A 27,508-nucleotide genomic window follows, 5' to 3' on the forward strand; every position below is an offset into this window, starting at 1 on the left:
CTGCGCAAAGCTGACCGGCCACAAGCAGAAATGAGAACCACAATTATGGCTTTACTAAGTCCCAAGTACTAATCATGCCAACTCACCAGCTCAGACAGTCGTCAACTACCCGGCTCTAAGCAGTGGCTTCACTGGTTGCAACACGTAGGAGTCTGAGTATGAAGAACTGCAGGAGGAAGTTATCTGTGGCAAACTTGCCAGATATGAGCAATAGATGCGGAAATGAAGACGTGCTCAGAGGAAAAATACGTGTGACAAACTGTAAGATCCATTTGTAGCAGAGACTTGTTAGAAGTCCATTCATACCAGAGCTTTTCATTTGCTGTGTTACATGTGTTTTTTTAGGACATAATGCTCAGCCTTCCAAAACTATTATTATTCTAGTCTGTACAAATTTCATTTACATATTTATATAAACAAAAGGTTCAAGACTTTACACATTTGCTATACTTGGTTCTGTAGTAAATGATTACTTATCATTACTTATACAAAGGATATGTTTGGGAAATGGGTTCAAATATTTACAAAAATTATAATGTAAAGAAATGAACCTTTTTTTAAAAAGATTTTATTTATTTATTTGATAGACAGAGATTACAAGTAGTCAGAGAGAGGCAGGCAGGGAGAGAGGAGGAAGCAGAGCAGAAAGCTTTCCCCCGCTGAACGGAAAGCGCGATGTAGGGCTCGATCTCAGGACCCTGAGACCATGACCTGAGCCGAAGGCAGAGGCTTTAATCCACTGAGCCACCCAGGCACTCCATAAAGAAATGAACTAAACTCATGAGACCTGGGTTTCACCCCAGCTTGGCTACCAGACAGCTGGATGCTTTTGGGAAGACCCTCTTGAGATTGCTAAATCCTAATCCCCATTGGGCTACACCTATGGTTCTCAATGAATGACTTTAATAAGAGGTTGGTAAAACTGCAGACTCCTAGGCCCTACACAAGACCTACCAAATTTCCATTTCTGGAGGTGGGGACGAATTTGTTTTTTTCTGTAGGTGATTTTGATTTGGATATCTCAGCAACATACTTTGAGAAACACTAGACCTCTTCTTCTAAAGGTCCACAAAATTTTTGTTCCATGATTAGGTCAAGCTGAATTTTCAACATCCTCTCCCCAAAAGGAATCCATCTGCCTTTCATAGTATGAAGACAAAAGAAAATGATTACAGGATTTCCTATTAGCCTTCTTATATATCAAAAATTTTGTAGTAAGTGGATTACTTAATAGCAATATGGTCATGGTGCCTGAATCATAATTGTTTTTTGCAATATGGCCAACTCAAAAATAATGATTCATCAGGTCATATTATTGTTAATAATACCTTTTTAATAATAATCACAAGTGTACAGATTATCAAAAGTCTTCTGCTAGCTTCTGCATACCAGCAATACAACAACCATTTCTAAATACTAAGCTTTTAATTATGACATTAATATTAAAAATAAAGTCTAAATTTTCATAAAATATTAAACATAAAGTTATATTTAACAGAAATATAGTTATCTTTCTAATACATATGCTATACTCTATAAATAGCAATACATAGAAAGATTGCTTCTTAGAAGCCAACTTCACCTAGAAACAGTAGAGTTTGCATAAAACCTTGGGTGATCCTGGAAGAACAAAATTTCAAGGCTTACACCAAACATTATATTTCAAATCTCAGACATTTCAAAATCCGGATGTTGCGGACAGCTGGTCTGCTTCTACAGAGACAGTGATAGAAAATTCTGCATCTGCTAACATGTTTCTATAACACATTAGAGAATTTGTTTTCTCCATAAAAAGAAGAGTTTCTATAAAGTACAATCATACTTCTCCTAGAGTGTCAACTCTTGCATCACAAACACAAAGTCCTCATGGATGCTACTCCCTTTAAAGTGCTATGCCCTAGATGTGGCCTAATTAAGTCTACAATTTTGACTACACTCATTGCACATGGACCGTCAACATGCCTTTTTGCAATGTCCATGGCCTGCTTCCCAGAGCTAAGGCCAATAGGCACTCCGGAGCCTGCCCCTCCCTGACTGCTATACACCACTGTGTATAGAGATAGACAGCAAGTTGTTGGAGCTGAAGATGGCTCCTGGCTTCCTGGGGGCACTGTTTCCAGGTCCCTTAGTGGTGCTGCCTTCTAAAAGTGAATGCATATGTACCTTTAGTTGGTGCCACCACCGTACAGAGCTGCTTGGCTCTTCTGCTGTAGCCAGATTATGCAAGCGCTGCAATGCCCAGCCCCTCTGGGACTGCTGAACTTCCAACCACGTGGGGACTTTCTGGCCAGTAGGAACCAACATTATCAAGGCAGGAAATGCCAGGGAAGAAGTGGATTGCAGAAGCAGCCCTCAACCCATGACTGAAAAAACTGAGAGTTTTAATACTACCTCTAGTCCTCTCCCCAAGGCAGAGCATGGCCCTGACTCCTACAGAGATGTTCAGAATTTTCCATGGGGACTAACCTCCATTTAACGACAGTGGAAACTGGTTTGATAATTAGCTCCTTTATTGCCTGGCTTCCCTTCTCTGGTCCCTTCTTCATTTCCTACAAGTATTTCCTGAATTCCATCTGTACTTGAATCCCTGTCACAGAGTCTACTTCTGGGAGAACCCACCTAAGACACCGTCTCATGGGGTGTCATCTCCCTCAAAACAATCTTTCAGTGGATGTGCTTTGTTTGTTAGTTTTTTAAAAGTAAACTCTACACCCGACATGGGGCTTGAACTCACAGCCCTGAGATTAAGAGTTGCATGTTCTATTGACTGAACCAGCCCTGTGTCCCACACAGGATGGGGTTTTAAACATTTAGCATTGGCTGATGTGTAACCATTGGGTATAACATTTGTTAATGTCCTTCAATCTCCCCAGTACCAAGTTAGAATCTCTAGCGAAATAGAACATAAAATCTTGAAAGAGACTGATAAATATCATTTCACCTTTCTGCTGGTTCATTTTTCATATTTGAGGGGGGTTGAGCTCCAGGGAGGTGAAATGATTCACCTAAGGTAACAAAATCAGAAAATGGATGAAACAGGAGCAGACTTTAGACATTTTGGCCACAAGCTCAGGGCTGAAAACACTATGCTTCAAACCTGTAAGGAAACTAATATGCTATTTCATTAAATCGAAGCTACACTGTGGCTACATAGAAGGCAAACAACTTTTTCTCCATCTTTTGTCCCCCCAAATTTTCCTCATTAGTAAGGTCTTCTAGGCTGCAAAATAGAAGCGTCTGCACATATCTCAGTTTAAATTTTATGGTCCTATGCTGAATTAATAAAATGATGATCAAACATACAGATGTATATATCTTAAGAGATTCCTCAAAACAGCATTTATATGTCTCTGTCTTCATGCTACATGTCTAAATTAAGTAACTCTTACAGTTTTCTTTTCTTTTTTGCAGTTGTCCAAGTGGTACAGGGTTTCTACTCAGAGGGGGTTTAAAAACTCTAACTTTGCCAACCTACCTCATGACTTTGATGGCTTTCAACTTTTCACCAACAGATACTCCCATTGAAAAGGGTGGAAAGAACTACTTAGCATTAGAACTAGTTCAGTTTCCATATGCATCAGACATTACTATTTATTGTATGTACTTACACCTTGACCAACCTTGCTAGAAAATTTATAAACTCGAATTTGTGATTCAAAGGATGTCAACAAGAATAGATCTCATGATAGAAGTCCAAATTTGCCCTTCCTACTATGAATGAGGAATCTAACCCCCAAGGGAGGTCAGGTGAGTTTACTGAGTTGAGTTAACACAGCCAATAAATAGAGATCCAGGTCTTCAGATTTCTGGTTTAGTTCTTTCCCCAAATGGTTTTAATCAATATTCTTTTTTGAAGTCATCCACATTACTGATACAAAAATCCCAAAGGTTATGAGGCTGTGATAGAAATAACTCTATCATTTGCTCACACTCTCTTCTTTGTGCTAATAAACCACTGAGACCTTTAGGTGGCTAGTCCCTCAGCCCTCTGATCCATCATCAAGCTTTGATACCTCAGGAAGCTTAGATTGTAGCTACTCTGGGTTCCTGTCCCAATGCCTAAGCCTTGGCTTTGGAGCACCAGAATCTCTTGGGAATTTAATTGGAGACTTTTCAAGTCACAAGTTCCAAGAGGAAATTACTCTAGAGATATTTTTAAATCATGCAATATTTAAATTTTCTAAATGCATTGTGTTCAATGCTACTCAAATTTCCACCTCATAAATAAAACTGAAAGGTGTGTACATGTTAGGACCTGAACATGAGTAGCTCTGATGGGAAAAGTGTCTAGGAGGATAATAAACACTAGGGCTTTGCTCCACCAAAGTTGTACAAGTCAGGACAGTGTCTTTGGTTATCAAACTCCAAACACTGAAATGCACTAGAGATAACTGTCTTTCAAAAAAGCATAGAGTGGGTAAGAGTCAAACTTGAAAATTCAATAGCTAGCCATTTGTCACTAGGAAAAATTCACTATTTTCTACATAAAGAATTTTCTTAGAAATGTTATATTCAAATTGTAATATTCATAGTAGTGTGATTTTTAATTAGTATGTATCAGTTTCTTACTCTACAACCAAATAAATATTTCTCAATTTCCTCTTCTACTTCAATGCCATTTTACCTCATTAACATTACCTGTGTTAAATTTAAAAAGGGAAGAAGAAGAAAGGACATTGCAATAAACCAGGAAAGCTACGAAACTTTTTTTTTTCTATTTCTATCTATTCTGCTATTCTGTATTGTGGCATTATAATGGAAAGAGCATTGACTAAAATTCAGGAGTCCTGGGCTATTGTCCTGACTCTCACTAAACAATGTAATGCTTTGATTGCTTAATCTGCAAAATGGAGACAATCAAAATTAACTACCTCCCTAGATTCTCTGGGAAGCCCACATGAACTTCTTCTGTGAAATAAGTTGCATCTGTAAGTGGAAGGCAACCTGGTGGCAGTGGCTGGGAGGAAATGTCTATCGAGCTAAACAATTCCCACAGGCAATTAATGTAGCAGAGGACTCAGGCAAGTGGGGAAGAAAGCCAAGAAAGAAGGAGCAATGCAAAGCAACAGAAACAAGACCCACAGGGTCCCCCACTTTTCATTCCACTGCTTTGTGCAGGGACATAGATGAGGGGGCCCCAGACAAGCTTCAGACCAGAACTCCAGAGATAAGGAGGAATCCACAGAGAGGAGGTTAATGTGGAGAAAAGATGGGGAAGAGCAAATGTTGCCATGTATTTACTCACTTCTGGAAAGATCACCAGAAAAGAGAAAAGTATGTACCAGGCTTTCAGAAAAGAAGCAGTGAAAGCCAGAGAGGAGTCAAAGGGTGATGGAGCTCACACTACCTATGCACTCACAGTTCACACTGTTCTTTCACATTTTTTCAAAGGAAACTCTTGATAGATTTGTCGGGGACCAGGCAGGTTGGCATCATCCACATTTTATTGAATAGTACCCTGAGACACAGAGAACTTGATGATTTGCCCAAAGTCACCTATGTTGTAACTGAGAAATTCAGAGTTAAAATTCAAGCTCTCTCATTTTGTTACCAGTATGTTTTTGTTTTTATTTTTCTTTCTTTTCTGCTATCACTGGTTATTGGTAAATGGTGAAAATTTTATATGTTGAATTTTAAATGAGTTAATCTTATTTTATACCTGCAATAGAATACACTCAGTAATTCACATCTTAAGAACATGAAATACAATCTGAATATCAGATCAACAAAAATATTTACTAAGATAGATAAAATTTATTTAAAAAGAAAACAAAGGCTAGGCCTTTTGAGCAATCCAGTGAATTCTTGGATAAACCCCAATACTCTATTAGACAGAGATCCAGTCAGTGATGACACAGTAAACATAGAAAACATTATCATTCGATTTAAATGACCTGTAAAGTGTTAACAACCCCTAGTTGCTTTGATTGCTTTGGCATTTATTCTGAAAATTATAAACTTTTATACCTAGAACTGAAGCAGAAGTGAATGAAGTTAACTGTTTGCTATGCGTTTTTTCAATTTTTCATTTAAAGACTAAGAGAAAGTTATCATGCACCTATGGAGGAGTGCCCAAAACATGGTAGTATCCATTCAGCTCACAAAATCCTGACTGTGCTTTCTATAAGGAAGAGGTTCTTAGCAAACATGTAAATGAAGGAACATATATGAGTGGATGTAGAAACTATACATATGAATATACAAACTGCCAAGAACAGGACAAGGGTTTAGCCACAATGAAAAGAGAAACGAAACAACTGAACCAATGATATCCAAATGAAACCAAACTGGAAACATTTGGCAGCTATATCCTCCTTATCTTTCAAGTACAGGCGTCTAGCACAGCTGCATGGAGTTTATTTGCTCCCTTCTCTCTGGTCGCAAAGGCAACTGGTGTGTATCTCTATGAGAGTACTTTAATTCAATCTATGGGCATGATTCACGAATAACCAGCTCAGACCTGACTTAACTCCCCTACCCAATTCTGAATGGTCTCTTACCTTAAACTCTGGCAGTATAAAGACACAAACACAAAAGAAAATACAAAGAGCATACTGCTTAGATTTAGCTGATATCAGTTAGGCAGAATCCCAGCAGGGAAGAGACGGCACACACCAAAGAGATGATCCAGACGTGTTTAAAGAACTGACAGTTTAACACACATGGGCTGGTGAGGGGACAGCGGTAGCAAGAGTGGAGCACAGCGGGAAGCCTGCCACCCCTGAATGCAGAGGCCAGGGAAGGTCAGAGGGCTGGAACTGGCAAGATCTGGTCTGTAGAAGAGGTCCACCCAGCAGAGGCTGTAGCCTGCAATGGCAGAAGGAAACCTCCACCACATAAACTCCTGCTCCTGTCCTCTCCTCTAAAGCTTCCCATTGCCTAAACCAAACTAGAAACCAGAGGGCAAGTCAGCTTGGTCCGTGCAGTTTCTAAATACAGTCCTAATGGGCACAGAGGAGGGTGAAGAGTGGGATCTGGAAGGGCAAACAATATCCAGAGGCTGAGGTTGCCCACAGGGCTGTTCACTGAAGTAGTATTTATAATAGTAAAAAGTCAAAAAGAACCTAAATGTCCATCAAGAGTGGCATGAGTAAAAAAAATTATTTTACATACTTTAATGAGGTGAGAAAATGCTAATGAGAATACTAAGTGAAAAATAAAGCAGGAGACAAAAGGCATCTAAATTGCTGCCTTTGTGATATCATCTTTAGTACTAATTCATATGAAAATATGTATAGGAAAAGAACAGAATGCTAATAATGTTATTCACAGATAGTGAGATTATAGATTATTATAACTACATGGTAAAGCTGCCAAGATAGCTAAGACAACTGTAGACTACTACATCAATCAATAAAATGAGAATCTCAATTATAAAAGAACAGCCCCTCAGAGTGTCCACTGGTCTGAGCACTTCTACAGAACTGGACAGGACATTTAAAAAGTGGCATCAGGGGTGCCTGGGCGGCTCTGCCAATTAAGCGTCTGACTCTTGACTTTGGCTCAGGTCATGATCTCAGGGTTGTGGGATCCAGCCCCACATTGGTGTCCTCACTCAATGGGGAGTCTGCTAGAGATTCTTTCCCTCTCCCTCTGCCCCTCCCACCATCCCCCTGTGCACAACTCCCCCCCCCCCCACATTGGGCACTCTCTCTCTCTTTTTAAAATAAATAAATAAATATTTTTTAAAATTTAAAGAAATAACATAAAAATAAAAGTGGCATCAACCAATCAAACCTCCTCAGGGAAGATTACATGATACTTTGGGGCCTGAAATCTAACTCATATGAGAAACACAAGAATAAATTGGGTATGTTTCTCTATTACTTTCCATATTTCACATCATATTTTCTCATTTCCCCTAGAAGCTCTTTAAATGAGGTATATAGAGATAGAGAGGTCTGTATTATAAGCACTCTAACCACTAAAAAGATTATGCCTCCCCCACCCCTAATATATCATTTAAAATAAGAACAATTCTAAATCTTGAAACAAAATTTAAATATCTTAAAATAGCATTAATCTCCAGGCATATTCTAGATTTTTTTTCTCTCTCATCCCTGCTTTGCTGATATTGTAAGTACATGTTTAATTTAACAAGTAGGTAATCTAGCACACAATACAGATTCAGATCTTCCTCAATTTAGTGGGGCCACACCCTAATAAACCCATCATAAGCTGAGAATACCATGTCAGAAATGCATTTAATAAACCTAACCTACTCCACATCATAACTTAGCCGAGCCTATCTTAAACAGGCTCAGCACATTTACATTAACCCAAATCATCTAACAACAGAAAGCCTATTTTATAATCAAGCGATGAATGTGTCATGTACTTTATGGAATACTGTACTGAAAGCGAAAAACAGAATGCAAGAGCTTTTTGGTTCTGGAACGGTTGTAAGTGTAGGGGTTGTGAGCATGTGGCTGAGTGGGGACTATAGCTGTCCGGCATCATGAGAGATGATGAGATCACACCACATACTGCTAGCCCAGAGAAGATCCAAATTCAAAACTGGAAATACAGTTCCTACTCAATGTGTATCACTTTCACACCATAGTAAAAATTGGAAAATCGTAAGTTAGAAAATCATAGGTGAATCATTGTGAATTGGGGGTCATCTGTATAAATAAAGTACTTCAGTGTTAGAATGTGTGTGGGGGGGGGCAAATATAAATATAACTATCAATTTAGGGATTTTATATATCCTAGCCAATGTATCAGTCATGGTATTGAGAGCTGAAGGATTATAAATTCTCCAACCCCTGTAAAGTTGAACCCCCTGTATTTCTCAGCCTCTTTCTTGTACCTCTTTGAATATTTTCTCTTCTTTCTTATTATAACAGTAAGTATGGAAACTTTTTATCATTTTAATGGTGAATATTGCAGCTTCTCTAAAAGACAGGAAAGTGAGACTCAGTTCCTAACGAGAGCCTGAACGGGTTTGCCAGGCCATACCACAAGGCCTCCCACACACCAGGTGTCCAGAGTGTTTGTGTAATAAATGAATTACACTGGTGCAGTTCCACACTCACATTTACTTATCTTCCTGAGTGTGGAAAACAGAGTTGCTAAGGACATACATCAAGACTGCTTTTGAGAGAGGGAACATCTGCTAAGTTACTTGAGTCACAAATGAAAGAAGCAAACCTGAAGCGTCAATTGTCATGATCATTGAATAATGGTTTTTAAAATTAGAGAAAGCCTACAATAAGCAGAACTGTGGTTTAAGATAAAGTAGTCAATTTTCGGTTGTAGTCTAGAAATTGAGCAGTACTCTTCACTCTCGTAATTTATGCCACAGCATGTTTCAAGTCTATCATAATGGAAAAAGAAACTTACTCTCTTTTATGACCTACTGTGAGCTAGTTCTGTGCATTTAATAATACTCATAGAAATTAATGAGCTTTCTTAAACATAATTTTTTAGATCCCTCAAATACATAGAAGTTAAAATAATATTCAATTTTCAGAGAAATGGGTACTAACAACAAACCTACTATTTCCTATTGAGACAAAGGGTATTTAAAGGATTTTCATAATCCTTTTACTTCAAACTTTCTAGCTCTATGTCTTTCAAGCCAACAGTATCTCCTATAAATTTGGAGTTTGGGTCACCAGCAATTTCTTCCCTCTTTTAGGGCTGTGATTAACTTCTGTGAAGAGTGAAAAAATCTTCAACATTTTCACCTTAGATTTCTTTACATACTCTGTGAATCACGCCAGCAACAGGTAGTAAAACTGTGGCTTGTAGAGTAGATTGGAAATCAGGAGCAACAAGTTTGTTAACACTTCAGGGATTGAGTCACTGATTCTTGGCACAATTATCTCATGTCAACGGTGCCCCATTGACTTCCCAACACATATGAATTCCTCATTCTTAGATATTTCCCTTCTTTGCAGTGGGACAAGCATTTCAAGGAGAATGTGTCTTTCTTGGTTTTTTGTTTTTGTTTTTGTTTGTTTGTTTTTCTTTTGAGACAGAGTGTTTATGTGTGCAAGAGAGAAAGTGGGGAGGAAGGGCAGAGGGAGAGGAAGAGAGAATCCCAAGCAGACTCCATACTCAGCGGCGTGGAGCCTGATGCAGGGCTCCATCTCACAACCCTCAGATACTGACCTGAGCTGAAATCAAGAGCCTCCCAGATGCCCCTCTTTCCTGGCGTTTGAAAGGATTATAATTCTGAGAGCAAGAGGGTAACTACATTTGTATTGGATACTTCCATTCTTTAGCTAACTACCTGCCGTACACACACACACACACACACACACACACACACTATCAACTACTTATTTGGTAAGCTTTAGTTTTCTCATGGTTTAGTGAAAATATTACCAGCATTGGAGTTACAAAGACCTGGGTTCAAATAATGCCCTGTCATTTACTAACACTACCAGCCTCAGTTTTCTCAGTTCTAAACATGGGAGGAAATTAACCTACCTAGCAGAGCTATTACGAAGATTAAATAAGATGCATTGAATATGAAAGCAACTGTCACATAATAGGTACTCTCTTCATTAGTGCCCTTTGTCCTATTTATTCTTGACAAAAGTTTTCCTGTGTTTACTCAACTGGCAGGAGAGGTGGGAAATTAGGAGGTTGAAAAGCATTCTCCTTGCCCATTCCCCCATGGACACCCATTTTCCTCAGAAAACATGTCCCCCTCTTTGCCCCTGAAAAAAATAGACCATGTCCAAATCCAACTGGCTGTCACTTTTGGTGTTTGTGGATCATTTATTGAGTGACATTAAGGTAAAAATTGGTACTCCTCTTTGTTTCATACCAAGCTTTGTAAATTTGTGGGTTTGTAAGGAGGGTCTGATTTCACACAGAGAAAAGCAACCAGGAAACCTGCCCTGAGCAAGGAAGTTGATGCATAAATTCCTCAGGGGCTTCTCTGGAGGAAGAAACCACATGATGACAAAGGATCCAAAGCCTCAAGGCATGTTCAGCAGTCATCACCTAGATCTGGGGCTGGCTGTCCCCTTATGAGTATCAAAAAACGCTTTTAATAAAAGTGAAATAACAAGGAAGGGTACAATTAAATGCCAGCAATGGGCCGGCTACAAAGGTTTCCTGGTCAAAGTACTTGAAACTTCTCACACAGTGGAATTAGGACAACTACAAAATGCAAATTGGTAAAAGTCAAAAATTGAGCAAATGCCAGACATTCAGTTGTACTTTACTTTTATCCTGAAAAATGAAATCTAGTTTTAGACTAGCTTGTTTAAACATGTTTACTGACATATGTATGAATACAAATACTCATTTCAATATAAGGTACGTTCCAATGAAGGCCTCCTGATCAATAATTGAATCTCTTCCAGAAAAAAATTATTTTGGGTAGCCAACACTAAAAGAGAATCGTTTTGTAATCCCACCTTTGAAGCAACTACATTGTTTTGTTTTGCAGACAATAACAACCTCTTAGTGGGAACTACACAGTGGAGGAACAAGCCAACATTTGCAAGGCAGTAGAGCCAAGAATGGCTGGCAATGCCTAGGGGAGCCTCCACTGCACGGGCTTGAAAAGCACCAGGGCAGTTCTTAGGTTTGCCCATGGCAGTCATGATAAAGGAGACACTGTATTTCCACATGAATGTCAACAGTTTGCTTCAACTGTCATATGTTTCTCAGACGAGATCAGGTGTGTTGAGGGTAGTATGGTCATAGATTGTCATATCTTTTCCAAATAGCAGATGCAAAAAATAACCAAGCTGTTCAAACTGACATTTTGTCATTATAAAATATGGCTGTGCAAGTTTAACAATTTTTTGACCTCTGAAACTAATACACTATATGTTAATTGATTGAATTTAAGTAAAATTAAATTTAAAAAAATTTTGAAAACATTTGAAAAACATTTGAAACATGAATTCTGTTATTCTGAGTGGGATGTTTTGTTTTGTTTTTTGGTTTTTTTCTTTTTCTTTTCTTTTTTATTTTTTTTTGGTAGTAGATAAAATACTAATTATAGCAGAAAGTCTGAAAGTATTCAATATGTCAGTAACCAGACTCTAGTATATACAGTGGTTAGTAACACAATCTTGCATTCAGACAATCTCACAGTTGTTGCTTATGAAACGGGGGGTGGGGGGGCGGGGGGATTTCCAGGAGAATAGTCACTAGGAAGTTAAATGAATCAGTTGGGCTCCTGTCAAAGATGTGTCTAGGCCAAGGGCAGGGAGGCACAGTCTACAATCCAAAAGAACCAAAAAGAGCAGCAGCTCTGAAATCAGAAAATCTGTTTTAGTCCCACTTCTTTAAACCACACTGCATTCTTCAAACTTATAAAATGAGGTCATGGGTTTACTGCTCAGAGCCATCATGAGCCTTAAGTGGGATAAAATATCAACAATGGTTTATAATTCTTGAAGTGTAAAGCCAACATAAAGTAAAATGTGTATTCACTGTCAGGGACACCTCAATGATAAATCATGAAGTAAAACCAAATGATTCACACAGCAGGATGTCTAGAGGCCTCAAGTTAGAACTGCCCCTAGCAGCTCTGCTTGAGGAATTCTGAAATCCCCTTGAGCCTGGGTGGCAACTGCAAAGTCTGAGGGCTACCGTCTTCCATTCTACTGCCTGTGCCAAGACTTTGGGCCTAAACTAGGCCCACATCTCGGTTATGTTGTTTCCTGACAAAGGTTGGGCAGAAGCCTCAAACACAGGATCTAGACACACTACTTTTGCATTGCATAGACTTTAGAATTTCTAAACTATTTTAGTTTTTTCTTCTAAAATTTTAATGTACTTCTATTTCTATGAATTTATATATTTCTCTCTCCATGACTTAACACAAAAATTGTCTAGTACCAAAAATTGACTTGATTTCCTATATATATGTTATAATTTCTCATTGTGAAACTGAAGACCTAAATATACTCATTGTGGGGATATAAAGGAGGCAGCATTAATCACAATGATTGAAATTTGTAGTGATTAACTGCAGGACTCAAGACCACAATATAGAGAATCCCAGCCCCGGACTTTTTGAGCTCTGTGACATTGACTAAGTTACCATACTTTAGTGTGCCCCATTTTTCTTCACAATGACAGTAGTACTACCTCCAAAGGATGTTATGAATTAATTGCAGTGAGTTAATATTTGTAAAGCACTTAGAACAGTGTGTGATATGTACTGTGTATATCAAATAAGCTGCATCTTGCCATCAAATCTTAATGGAAGATAACGTTTTCACAGACATGGTCTTAAGTTATTATAAACTAAATGCTTCCTCTCATTTCTTACCTTATTTAACATATGTATTTTGTCTCTTGACCTCAACACAAGATAAAGAACTATCCAACTAGAGAACCATTAGGAACTTATGCCAATCTTTATTAACTAATTTGAAAAAAATTAGAAAGTGTATTACATGTGGTACCTTTATGTACTTATTGGTCAAATCTCTTATACAAGCTGTTGGTATTAACTTCAGGATGCCATAACCCTGACTTCTAATAAATGAGACTCAGTAGTTTGCTGGTTTGAAATGGCACTTAACAATAACAAATACGGACAACAGCCAAATTCCTTCACCACAAGATATTTTGCCAAGCTTAACAACAACTTACTTTTACTTGTTTAACTGCCAATATGGGAAGGTAAAAACAAAAGGCACTTGTTAATTCTGTGTTTCATTTTTCTGAATTAGCTACAGGCTCAGCCTACACTCATTTTCTCTATAACTTGTTGATGAGAGAAATGGGGACACCACAATGGACTTTGGATTCTCTGAGTCACTTGTATGTCCTTGGGGTCTCCTGACACTTTGCCAGAATGCTCCCTTGTGATGAAGCCTCTTTGTCATTGCTTCATTTCCATTGAACAGGCCCATCCAGGAGATCTTCAGTGCTGTAAAGACAGCACTAAGCAAGTTCTCATTCTGTAGAATGAAGACTTCTTATAAATCTGAATTCTTAGAGGGATTTTGATAAGGCATTTGAGTCAGCCCAATGCAGCTGTATTTTAAGGAAGCTACAAATGAGTTAATGAAACTAACAGGCTTGCTTTTCTTACCAAACCTCTTAAGTGTCAGACACTTGTACATACTTTGTTTTGAAAACTTGCTTGGGGACAAGGTATTGAATTCACATTTCAATTCTATCTTGGGTAAAAGCTGAGAATCCATTTTTTTGAAATGAACGTATGGAAAGAGACCTGTGGGATGTGCCCAGCAATTTGGTATGAAAATAAAGATAGGTTGTTTTTAAGGAAGAACACCTTACTTTGGAGAAGATAGGTAATGCTAGACTCTCTTTGAAAGAAACTCCAGAATCTTTTGACAAGAATTGAGTAGACACCAAGTTAGTTTTCTGGATTTGTAAATCTGTTTAAAGAATGTTAGAACCACTTATTTTCAGCCTATAACTTCAGGATGTCAACATCATGTTTATTTATGATTTCAGCCAAGGTTTTCAAATGATATGTCACATTCTAAGCCCAATCGTTCTTCCTAGGTATCAAAATATTATACAAGAGCTGAAATAATACGATTTCAGGCTCTAGATATTTTAAGGAACTGGAGAAAATTATTTAGGCATAGTCCCAAATACATGATTCTCTTTGACTTAGATGCTGCTATGAAGATAAATGTTCCCATGATCACTGGAAATACCTAAAGTTGATTATACCCTCAAGAAGGTTTGGAGCCTTTGATGACCTTCATATCAGAGAAAAAAAATGTCTCATTAATTACTCAACACGAGGGGCACCTGGGTGGCTCAGTGGGTTAAAGCCTCTGCCTTCGGCTCAGGTTATGATCCCAGGGTCCTGGGATCGAGCCCCATATCGGGCGCTCTGCTCCGCGGAGAGCCTGCTTCCTCCTCTCTCTCTCTTTGCCTGCCTCTCTGCCTACTTGTGATCTGTCAAATAAATAAATTAAAAAATCTTTAAAAAAAAATAATTACTCAACACGAGTAAAACTTCTTCATCAGAGAAAAAAACTCTGCTTCTTCAAGATAGTCCTTCTTCTGACCTCAGTGCATTTGATTAAATTTTTATTTCTGCATGTCATGAATCATATGCTGCTTTCTTCCTTTTCAGCTGTATGCTCCATATTCCACTAGTGTACAGGTTCCTTAGGAGCAGGGATCATCTCTGACTTCATTTTTCTATTTCCCAGTGCCGAATACAGAACAAGTATTCGGTGTTGTTGATCATAAGAAACTTCTCTAAAATTGGACTGATAAACATTTCAATAAGAAGATACAAAAACAAATTTGTGCCATAGAATAATCTATCGTTAATCCTAGAAAAATGATTCTGTAGGTCAGATTGCATTGTTTTTCATGAAGATCTCTAAAATCTTCTATACAGTAAGAACAACATGAAATGGAGATTAAGCAATTATTTGATAAAATTTTCAAGGTAGGGGCACCTGGGTGGATCAGTGGGTTAAAGTCTCTGCCTTAGGCTCCATCATGATCCCAGGGTCCTGGGATTGAGCCCCACATCAGGCTCTCTGCTCAGCAGGGAGCCTGCTTCCCTCATCCCCTGCCTGCCTCTCTGCCTACTTGTGATCTCCGTCTGTCAAATAAATAATTAAAATCTTTTAAAAAAATTTCAAAGTAAACAGAAATAAATGCAATTCAAGATTCAATGGTCTTACCAAAAATAATTTTTTTAAATAAATAAATCACTTCTTTTTTTGGCATGGACATTCCTGAAACCCAACTGATCCATTAGGTGAACTCAAACTTTAAGACAGGTAAGTCTTCTTAATATTCATAGTAAGATTGGCATTTTGAATGAATATTGGGAATTAGAAAGTGAATTTCAATATCTAATATTTTTGCTGCATTGCTTTAATCCTGAGAAAATAGCAGAGCAGTGATTTACTGCTTCATCCTTATGAATAAGATTTATAATTAAAAGCCAAGAAAGAAAAAAGAAAAAAGAAGGGGCACCTGGGTGGTACCATCAGCTGAGGCTCAGGTTTGGGCCTGACTCTTGGTTTGGGCTCAGGTTGTGATCTTGTGGTCATGATCTCAGGGTTGTGAGATCAAGCCCCAAGGTGGGCTCTGCTCTCAGAGTGGAGACGGCCAAGGACTCTCTATTCCTCTCCCTCTGCCCCCCTACCCTGTGGTCTTGCACTCGTTCTCTTTCTCTCTCTCTCTCTTTTTAAAAAAGAAGAAAAAATTGAAAGAAAAAAAGAAGTAAACCCAAGACCAGCAGTTATAAACGTCTCCAAGAGTGTATACATCCCTTATATATGGACTAAGAGGATCATGACCAAAAGCATAGAAAGAGGGGGTGAAGAGCGACACAATGACAGAGAGAAGCAGCAAAGAATTAGCCTACACTGAACTCAGACTCCAAAATCACTTCAGAAGAAACTCCTCTAACTTCCAGTATAAAGTTGACCTTCCACTTCCTCAGTCCTATGTATTAAGACCCTTAAGTCACTGAATGCATAAAGGTCTAACCCTTTTACAGATGAACAGGCACGTCCAGACACTCAAAGATATTTCAGAGACTGAGAGACCTGGTTACAACTTCTGGGCTCCTGAAGTTGCTTGACTGCACTTACAATGGAAAACATACGTATTCAAGCCGCCGCCACTGCTATGATGACAAGAACCACAGCTATCAAGGCCCCTGTCACTCCTGCTTCCCTCACCTTGCATCTGTCCAGTACCTGCTTTGGGCGAGGCTCTGCACCAGGTGTTTTGCGGCTGTGATAGCTAATCCTCCTGGAGCCCAGTGAGGGAAGTGCCAGCATCTGCATTCTACCCGGGAGGAAGCTGAGACTTCAGGAAACATTTGGATCCAAGTTTCCTGAACTTGGATCCAAGCTCCTGCCATGGATCCAAGGCAGAGGGAGATTTGAAACTGTGTCCGACATTACCGTCTGTGCCTTTTTCACGGCAGCCTGATGTCAGAACTCCTATTTATTGGGCATCTGTTCTCTTTTGGGCATGACGCTAGTCATTTTGAATATATATTTTAAAGTCTCAAGAACAGTGCTTAGAGGTGGGTCTCAGTTTAATGAAACTGAAGTACCTTCCCAAGGAGCTCACAGCTAGTAAATGAGAGAGCTCAAGTTCAAATTCCCGTTTTATCAGTGGTAAAATAAAACCTAAAATCTCAAACTCTTGACTTGAGCATGAGATAAATAAGAAAAATAATCCAGTGTTAATCAGCTTAGATGTAACATTAGATAAAACCAAATGACTTCTCTAGCTACGTCCTTGATGTTAGAAACACTAAACCAGCCACAAAAGACTGAAAACTAGAATCAATTTTAAGTCATAAAGACTAACATTCTACATATCCAGAATGCTTTCGAATAGCATTTTAAACAACTATTCTCTTTCTGAAGGAATAAAACAGCAGTTTATCCTCACAACATTCTAGTGATATAAACAGGGAGTAAGTTGTTCTCCCTTCTGAGGAGGGAAAGGTCCATTGCAGTACAGATAAACGGGGCTGTGTACAGGGCAGAAACCGGAGCCTGCAAACCCTGACTTGAATGTGGGTCTCTGCCCACCCAGGGAGGTGGCTCTGGCCTCTGGCAGTGGCTGCATTTTTCCTCCAAAGGAAATGAGGTCTGCAGATTTTCCAAGGATTACGAGGCTCCCCACCACTTGAGTCTGGCTCTCTGGCAGAGAACACTAATGCATGCTTTCTAGGTCTAGGGTTCAGGGTAGCTGGAAGGTAATCATCTTCACGTCACTTCATTGACCTTCAGCTAAGAGCTACATAAGGAAATATATAAAAGGAAGCACCGTTTCCATCAGATAGCAGAAAATAAGCACATAAAATTACTACTAAAAAGGAGGCGTAGGCAAGATACTAGTGAGAAAAAAGGGAAACCACCTCCCACTTACTAGTGCGGACAATGTGCCAGTCACTGTTCTGAGCACTCGACATGCACGAACTTGTTTATTTTTATAACAACTCTAATTAAGCCCCCTTTATGGATGAGAAAACTGAGGCACAAAAAGGTTAATAACTCGCTCAGGATGACATGGCTGTCACAGTAAGTAGATAAACAGGGATATAAACCCAGATAGAGAATCCCCCCCTCTGAATAAACGGTTTAAAAAATAGGGTAGAATTCAAAACATCATAAATGAGTGCCACTAATGGCTACTAAGGAAAGTCAGGCCACAGCTCCCAAAGCCCAAACCGTGTCCACTCCCCTGGATCCCCTGATGGCAAGAGATGAATGGACTAGACAGGAGACTGGCTACCAAGGAGGACAACAGCTCTCTTTCTATGAAAAATAACATATTAACACGTTTACCAAGACCAAGCTGAAAAAAATCGTAAGGTTGAATTTTAGGAAGTGAGGCAGCCAGTGTTCAAATAGTTTTACATTGAGAAAGAAAATGACCCTCATTGATTTTTAGAACATCTAAGCTGAAATCTGCAAATATTTGCAGAATACAGAAATCTGACCTCAATAAACTAAAAACCATCATTAGAGTGGTAAGCTCTTCCAGGAAGAGAAGCTTTTTTCCCCCCACCCAACCTTATTTCTTTCATTTCTTCCATTAGATCTTTGCATTTATAATGATGATGATGATGACGATGATGATTTTACACTTACTGAGTTTTAACTTTGTGTCCAGAAGTCTGATAAAAGTTTTAAAGCATAAACTATCATTTGATACTCACAACAGCTCTACAGAGTCAGTATTATTGTTTTTCCCATTTTTGAAATGAAGAAACGGAGACTCAGAAAAGTACAGTAACTTGCCCAAGGTCACACAGCCAGGATATAAATTCATTTTTGCTTGCTCTGAAAGCCTATAATATTAATGGTATATGCCCAGCAAAAACATGTGGCCATCTGACTATCTGTTCCTCATCCAGAGACAAAGGTCACAGCAAGATCTGCACATTTTGCCTCCTTCCACCACTTCAAGTCCTGGACAGAAGTGAGTGGACATGGTCAGATGGCTCAAGAGAGCCACATTGGTAAAGATGAACCAGAAACCTAAGTGTGTTTTAGCCACTCTCTTTCGACTAGAAACAGGTACACTCTCTCAGAAGTAAACAAAATATTTAGGAAGATGATCTAACTAGGAAAACATCCCAAAGACAGACCAGTATGTTTAGTTTTCAGAACATTCATTAGTATGAAGTTCATCACAGTTTGGAAGGAAAGTTCTGTTGTTCAAGACTGAACCACAATACAAGATACTTGGGGAGAGAAGCAAAAACTCCTGTTTTTTAAGTTTTAGTCTAAAATGCACTTGGATTTGAATACATTGTCTATAACTGTGTATGATTACATTTTGATAGACAGGAAATGATGGTGATGCGTCAGATAATAAAAAAAACAAGGAAGTCTCTAAAATATTTATAGGAAAAATACTTCAATGATGGGTACATCATTATTGAGTAACATTTTAAAAAAGAAATTTGAATTGGGGACACCTGGGTGGCTCAGTCAGTTAAGAGTCAGACTAGATTTTGGCTCAGGTCATGATCTCAGGGTGCTGGGAATGGAGCCCTGTGAGGGTGGATTCTACACTCAGTGAGGAGTCTGCTTCTCTCCCTCTCCCTCCACTCTTTCTCCACTCATGCTTTCTCTCTAAAATAAATGGGTAAAGGTTAAAAAAAAAAAAAAAAGGAAAGAAAAGAAATTTCAATTGGTGTTAAGCACAGTAAGTCTTTTAATAGATAAAATTATGTTCTATTACAACCAATTATTACCATGGATGATAAAAATATGAGAAAAAATAAAATGCCTTCTTTTGTAGCACTCCTCTCCCATCCCCTCAAACATACTCTAACCATGCTGAACCACTTGTGCTCAGTGAGATGCTCACAGTGCAATCTCAACCTGAACTCATTGCTCCTCCCCTTTTCTGACTAAACTAGTTCAGTCTTCCACCTCCAGGAAGCCTTCCTGGATCCCCTCCTCTGTGCTAACATCTACTGTAGGATTCCTCCCACTCTTTACTTACTGATTTCCACAGGAAACTGAGAACTCTTGGATTACAGGAACCAAGCTCATTGCTTTTTATACCCCAGTGCTTAATGAAGGTGCCCAATAAAATTTTACTAAGTGAATGAAAATATATTGCAGAATCAATACTCTTTTAGAAATAAAAGGAAAATATATTCAAAATGCAAATTTTGCACCATTTATTCATAAGGGTGCATTTAACAACAACAACAACAAAAAAAAAAAACATATAGCAGGAATTACTGGATATTGCCAACTGCCCTTCACTAAAAATATTTTATACCCCCAAACCACATAAATATATTGGTACTTCAAATTGATTATTGTTCAAAGAATTATCTATTCAGACAGTATTATTGAATAATACGAAGTTTTAATAAAAATTCAAAAAGGACAATGACAATTATATCTTTTAATAACTAGGGGCTGCCTAGTGCTGTCTGATTCTGACACTGATTCCAATGGGGACAAGCCATTCTCTTTTGGGTTTCAGGTTCTCCACCCATAAAATGGGGGTAACCATCCCTGCCACTTCCTCCTCCTTTCGGGTCCTATGAGGCCAACGGAGATCTGTAAAAGTGGAGATCTTCACAATAAAGGCCCCATTGTCAAAAGTATTGTGTAATTCCTAGGTAGAGTTCCTATCACTCATTATGGCAATAATGCTTCACTATCCCTCTCCTCTTCTTAGTAGGTTAGTGTCGCTAGAACTCTTGCATAAAGTCTATGGCAGTCAAAGTAAAAGCCACACGGGTGGGCACGAGTTCCTCTCGCTGGTGCTTGGCCTGAGCCAGAAGCCACAAGGAACTCGTGGCCACAAGGAATGCACAAAGGCCACGTCTGTGCCCCCTCTGGACCCTGTTAACATGCCTGCCCTGAGAAACAGACCCTGGGCCCTTCCCCTCCTCCGAGCGAGGTCGAGCGCGGCGGGCGGTGGACAGAGCTCAGGGACCGCAGAGCTGAGAGGAGACGAGGGGAGAGGAGGTGAGACTCGAGGAGCTTACCTGGCCTCGCAGAGGGGCGCCGGGGGCGGGTGCGGAACGAACACCCCCCAGTCCGACGGCAGAGGCTGCTGCTTCTTCTTGGAGCGCCAGATATGGAAAGGGGTGTGCTTCTTGGGGGTCCTGGACGGGCTGGACTCCGCGTGGTCGCCCTGAGGTGGCGGAGACAGTGGCATCTTCTTGTCCGCCTCCTCCTCCGCCGCCCGGCCCTTGTGGAAAAACATACCTGGGCGCCAGCTCGCCCGCCTTTCCCAGCGCGCCGTCGGACCCCGCCCCCTCGTCGCCGGTGCGGGGGACGGCAGAGGGTGAGAGGACCAAGACCGAGCTGAGCGCGAGCTGCACAGCAGCCCGAGCCCTCTGGGCGCCGGCGAGTGCCCAGCTGCCTCGCAGCGCCTCCACGCGGCGAGGGCCGCCCCAGGTGCAAGCCCAGGTGGGGCGCACGCGCCTGGAGCCACAGGTAGAACCGACAGGCCCCAGGGCCCCGGCCCCGCGATGGGCGGCGGCTGCGGGGCAGCGACACCTTCTGGAAGCCCTCGGAACTGCGTCTTCGGACCCTGCACCGCCGCCTCTGGGCTGGGAGTCAGAGCGCGGTGGGATTTCGACAGCGGCTCAGGTGAAGGTGCCATCCGTCGCCTGCGGAATTGTTGGCCACTTGTTGGCCTTTGTCAGGCTGACAGAATGAGTGACTTACCCAGGAGCCCCGCCTGAAGAAAGATGGGAGAGGCGCATCCCGTGGCGTGGGCCACCCGGCAATTAGGGTTATTCCACTCTGGCCTTTGGGTAGCTTGAGCAATGTCACACTCTGGGTGGCTTCCGTTCCTTTCTGTAAACACGTGTGCCAACTCCTCTCTCCCTTCGAGAGTCTAAATAATTAATTTGTATGTGCATCTCATAAAGTGCATAAGGATAAAAAAACAGAAGGGAATTAAGTATATTCCCCAGTTCCCAAAGGGCTGAATAGATCTCTCACCATGAATTAAATGCCAGTCTCATGAGGTTCTCATTATCTGCTTTACTGTTAATGACTTTCTTTACTTAACCTCAGAGTTGGATTAAATAGCAAAGGCAACTAATATTTAAGCAAAAGAAGTACATGAGCAATTACTTGGGAGCATTATTAGATGATAAAGAGCTCAAGAGCCAAGCACTGCTGCTTAAAAAGTAAATGCAGTACAAGTCCCTCTTACACTGTAATACCTTCTTTTCTCTTTGAAGACCCAACTCATTTATTCACTCACTCATCCATTCAAGGAACTTTTATTTTTGTTTAATTTTTAAATATTTATATTGTTCGCAGGTATAACCTACATATAATCAAGCAAATGTGCAGATCATAAGTGTATAACTCAAATGTTTACATATTTGAACATTTATGTGGTCGGGGTATAAGATGGTTTTACTGAAGGGCGGTTAACATTGTCCCAGAAAATCCTCTGTGTATGGCTTTTAAATATACCATTATAAAAATATAGAGTATTTCCCAAATTTCAGATCTCTCTTCTGTCCCCTTCTAGTGCCATATCCTCTTTTTGGTAAAAGATAATCATTATTCTGACCTCTCTCAACAGAGATTAAATTTGCCTCTTTTGGAAATTCATGTAAGTGGAATCACAATATGTATTTTTCTTGTGTCCAGCTTCTTTTGCTCAGTATTAGTCTGTAAGAATCACCCATCTTGTTGCATGTAGCAGTTTTTGTTTTGAATTTAAAAAATTGTGTGCTATTCTATGATATGAATATACCACAATTAATTTATCCAATTTGTGGTTGGGCATTTAGGTTGTTTCCAGTTTGGGACTATATGAATCAAGCTGATATGAACCTTCTTAGACACAAGCATTTATTTCTTTGGATATATGCCCAAGACTTTAATCTCTGGGTATTATGCATATGTTCAGCTTCAGCATATTTTGCCAAGTAATTTCCCAAAAATGGTTGTGTCAGCTATGTTTGAAATCTCCAATTTTTCTACCTCTTCACCAACACTTGATATTACCAATCCTTTTTATTTTGGCGGTTCTGCTGAGGATGTATGTAGAGATATCTCATTACAATTCTATTTTTTATTGCAATTTTAATTTATATTTTCCTCAAGAAATATTTTTTGAATTTGTTGTTTGCTGATTATGTGCCCAGCCTTGACTTGGAAGGGGTTGGGCATGACTGACAGATAACACTGATGATATACATCAAAAGGGAAGAGAATCAATAGAGGAATGTACAAAGCATTGTGGGAGTTTGGAAACATTACTACCCCAGCCTGAGAGTTTGGGAGGGAGAAAGAGGAACAGTTAATAAAGACATATTATAAAAATGGCCCTTGAATTGACCCTTAAAAGGCAATGGAATAGCAAGGAATGGGAAAGAGAACTGAAGAGGAAGAAAGGAGAGGAGAAACAAAGGGGAAGAGGGAAAAAGAGGAAGTTTTATGCACATTTACTCAAATATTTACAAGTTCAGAAACTCATTCTTACATTTTGATTCCCCCAAGCAGAATTCCTCTTGAACCACCCATCCCCTTTGAACCACCAGTGAATCTGGAACTTATTTTAGTTTTCACACTGTTCACATTCCATGAATGTTACTTATTTACTTATCTGTGTCCCATATCAGCCCAAGAGAACTTAAGGACATTTCTCATTTATTTTTGTATTTTCAGGACATAAATATTCATTGATTGAAATAATTAATCAAATAAATTGGTATACTAACTTAATTGAATTGCCTGGAATGTTTCAGGCATAGGTCTTTTAGACTGCATGCTTTGTAACTACAAAGATCATATGTGTCTTTTTCACTATTACAACCCCAAGGACTAGCACGAGGCATGGGACAGAGTAGGCACTCAATATATATTTTTAGATGAATTATAGAAGAAATCAGAGCTATGCGTAGAAGCATAACATACAACACTTGTGATGAATCTAATGAGGGAAACAGGCACCTAAATACAATAAAACTTGATTAAATAATATACAAACTGTCCAATAAAATTTGGTAAGTATTCTAACCAAGGTGTTTCACTGGTTTTCAGTCATTGCTAAAACATATCTACTTAGGCTTGTTTGAGCAATGAATTAATTTATCACAGCATATAGGTGGCTCATAGAATATTCCACAGAGCTAGAGAGCTAGACTCTGAAACCCAAATATGCCCAACCAACCCAGAAAGCAATATCACTTTCACTTCTCAGTACTAAGGGGTTCACACAGGCTGTGCTACTGCTGTCACCCCAAGAATCAAAGACTTGTTCTAGTTACTCTTGATAGAAGATCAGCCCCCCCCCCCATTTTACTCTACTTACATACAAACTGCTCCCTTCTAAAAGAAGAGCTTAATGAAGGCATATCGGATTGGGGGAGTCCGGGCTATTTAACAGCTTCCTAGCTCCAAAAGTAATCTAAGTTTTCTGGGTTTTACTTGAGAGAGATGGAATTCACATGGCTCAAAACTTGCCAAACATAGCACACCCCATAGCACATAAAACAGTCTAGGCCCCCAAAAGCATGAAAGATGGTCGCTGCCAAAGGAAAGAGCAAAAGGCTACGAGAACCCAAAAGTGACTAACTCTGAATGTCTCCAGGAAGTCATCAGCAAGGAGGTGACAGGGTTATGAGCTGTGCTGATGAATAAGAATTTGCCAGATGGAGAAGAGAGGGCTGGCAATCCAGGAAGAGTAAACAACATGGGCCAAGTCCCAGGATTGTGAAAGGGCATGCATTGTTGGTGGGGAATAGTGAGAAGCTGAGTGAGGTCGGAGAGAAGGAGGGTGGGGTGGGGCAGAATGGCAGGAGATGACGATGGTAAAATCAGGTGGGGCCAGATTGCTAAATGCTTGGTAAGCCATGCTTTTAAGGAATTAGCTTTGTAGGCAATAGGGCTGAGGTTACAGTTTTAAGTAGTGGAGTGAAATAAACAAATTGGGGTTTTATGAAGTGTATCCTGAATGGAGTGGAGTAGGTAGGGAGAAACTAGCAGGGTGAAACTCTTTAAGGAAGACCCATTAAGAGGTTGCTGCAAGAGATTAGTGGAGAGCAGTGGGAGCCCAAGGCAAAGCAGTAGACTAGGAACTGAGAGGAGGTTATGAATACAAAATAATGTAGGAGATGAAATCACTAGGAATTGTGGGGAAGAAAGAGAAGCCATCAAGGATGACTATGAAATTAGATTTCCAGGTTTGGTGAATGGATGGCAGTGGAACCAGTAACTAAAAACAGCAAAACAGGAGAAAGATTAGGTCATGAAAAGATATTTCGCTTTGAACATACTGAAGCTAAAGTGCTTGGAGGCGATATAAGCAGAGTTTCTAAGAATTCGTGGAAAAACGTGGTTCTGGAGGTTCCAGGTCAGAGCTACATGTCATTGAATAGGTGGGAGTTGATGCCATGAAATTGAATACGATCACCCAAGGAAAATGTATAGATTAAGGGTAAAGGAGGAGCAAGGACGAAACTCTGAGTAATGCTAACATTTAAGTAACACTAACATTGAGAGGTAGGAGGATATCTGGTACAGAGTGTATTCCCCTGGCAAGGTCATGTAATTTCTGTCTTTGAGATTTTAACAGAGAGACAGAGGTGGAGTCCTCTATCTTATAATGGCCTTTGCACTCCTTTCCCTCTGTCCAACAGTCTGAGGTCCATTCCCAATGTCTCCCCATCCTCCAAGAGGCTAACCCCCTCTAACCTACAGTGACATTTTTTTTTCTTTATCTAACCATCTGTTATACTTTCTGTCTGATTTTAAGTTGACATTATGGTAGACTGTAAAAATGCCCACAATTCTCCACTCTTTCCCTAAAGAAGCAGAGTCTATTTTCTCACTCCCTAAATCTGGATTGGCCGTGACTTACTTTGGCAAATGAAACATTAGCACGAGTAATGGAAGCAGTACTTGAGAAGAGCTTGCACACTGGGCTTTCCTCCGTGCTTCTCTTGGAATCTTCCTACCATATGGACATGGCTAGATTAGCCGACTAGATGATGAGAGATACATGGCCAACCAACCCCCATCAGCCCCAGTCAATAGATAGGTTATCATGAAAAATATGAGGGAGACAATCTGGGACTAGCCAACCCCCAGTTAAATCACCAACTGGTCCCTAACAGATGAGAGTCTATCAGAGATCAGTGGATGTTGTTCCAGACCAGAACTACCCAGGAGAATCATGAGCCAAATAAAAGGTGTTGTTTTAAGCCATTAGGTTGTTTTGTTTTGTTTTGTTTTGTTTTTGTCTAAAAATATTTGTTGGGGGAAAAAAAAACAACAAAAAACAAAAAAATGCAGCGACCAGGCATTAGGTCAATAAACAGCCAACTCAGTTGCAAACATCATTCTATTTTAACCTCAGAGATGTACAATGAATGGAAGCAATGGAAAAATCCTGAACTATCACCTAAAAATTCAATTCTATTCCAACTACTTAATAAGAAAATGTATCTGAGTCCAAAGCAGTTGCGAAGTGTTTACCTGAATTACATGAATTAAAATCTACTTAAAAAATCATTTAAATAGTTGGAACAAGGAATCCTCAAACTGGCCTTAACAGCACAACCATCTTTATAGTACAAGTGTACTACATTAGAAAGGTAGTGTTCAATTAAGCCACTAAATTTTGGGGCAGTTTGTTATGCAGCAATAGATAATAGAAAGTGAATCAGATACTAGAAGATTAAAATCTGTTCTCTTCAACTACTATTTAGGTCAAGTCATATTCTTGAAGTCTCCAAGTACAAATTAGCTATACTTTTGGAATACATTGTCTCAGAAACAGATTTATTTAGAGGACCACTTCATAGACTAGCCCACAGGAGTTAATTTGACATATGATGGAGCCCAAATACCTTATTTGCAATGCAAAGCCATAGAACACAATTCTGTTATTAATAGTGCTGACTGGGTGGGCTTGCCTGAGAAGCTGCCACTCCCATTTGTAAAACTGTTGCCATGAAATGATATATCATGTGGTTAAACAGGAGATGCAGTAAGGCCAGGACCTAATTCTTCTTGCCTTTTCCCCATCACTCGGTTCCAGAAGAACTGAGTGACTAGAGAAACTGAGATCCTGGAGGATCTGAGTTTACTTTCAGTCCTTTGAACCTAGGGTCTCTTCTTGTGACCTTCAGACACGGAGGTCAGCCAAGTTCTAGATATCGACTAAGAATTTTAGCTATTAAGATCCTCCAACCTTTGCTCTGTCCTCCCTGCCCCCCACCAAAATATTTCATTTTGCAAAATGTCAAACAGACAGAAAAATCTCAAAATGGAACAAGGAAGAAAGTTCTGCTTCTGACCACAATGGAGTAGCTTGGACAGGAATGACTCTTCACCATGAAAAACTAGCAACCAGAACAAAATAAATGAAAAATATATATATATATATTTCACAGGTACTGGGGCAATGGTTAGCACAGGACGATGATCTATGACAAGAGGAAAACAAATGAAGTAAGCATCACAATTGCCTTGCTTTCTGTGTGGAGGCACTTTCTGAAAGACATCAGAAGGTGAGTATTCCTAAGAGGTGCAAAGCAGCTTTACTTGGTTGAGGGGCAGAGGTGGAATTTTAAGGAGGG

At 39.7% G+C, this 27,508-nt stretch overlaps 1 protein-coding gene across 1 annotated transcript in view; it reads right to left on the reverse strand.

Moving 5' to 3' along the window:
- The window catches only part of CRYBG1 (crystallin beta-gamma domain containing 1), a 196,755-nt gene extending 175,494 nt beyond the window's left edge, over positions 1 to 21,261 (reverse strand). Inside the window, exon 1 of the mRNA XM_004753439.3 lies at positions 20,936 to 21,261. Within this exon, the coding sequence (XP_004753496.1) occupies positions 20,936 to 21,156 (221 nt within the window). The 5' untranslated portion in view covers positions 21,157 to 21,261. The remainder of the gene's footprint in view (positions 1 to 20,935) is intronic.
- Positions 21,262 to 27,508: the final 6,247 nt, after the last annotated feature.

This window comes from Mustela putorius, unplaced genomic scaffold (assembly GCF_011764305.1).
Source record: "Mustela putorius furo isolate JIRA1106 unplaced genomic scaffold, ASM1176430v1.1 tig00000450_pilon_pilon_pilon, whole genome shotgun sequence".
Taxonomy (NCBI): domain Eukaryota; kingdom Metazoa; phylum Chordata; class Mammalia; order Carnivora; family Mustelidae; genus Mustela; species Mustela putorius.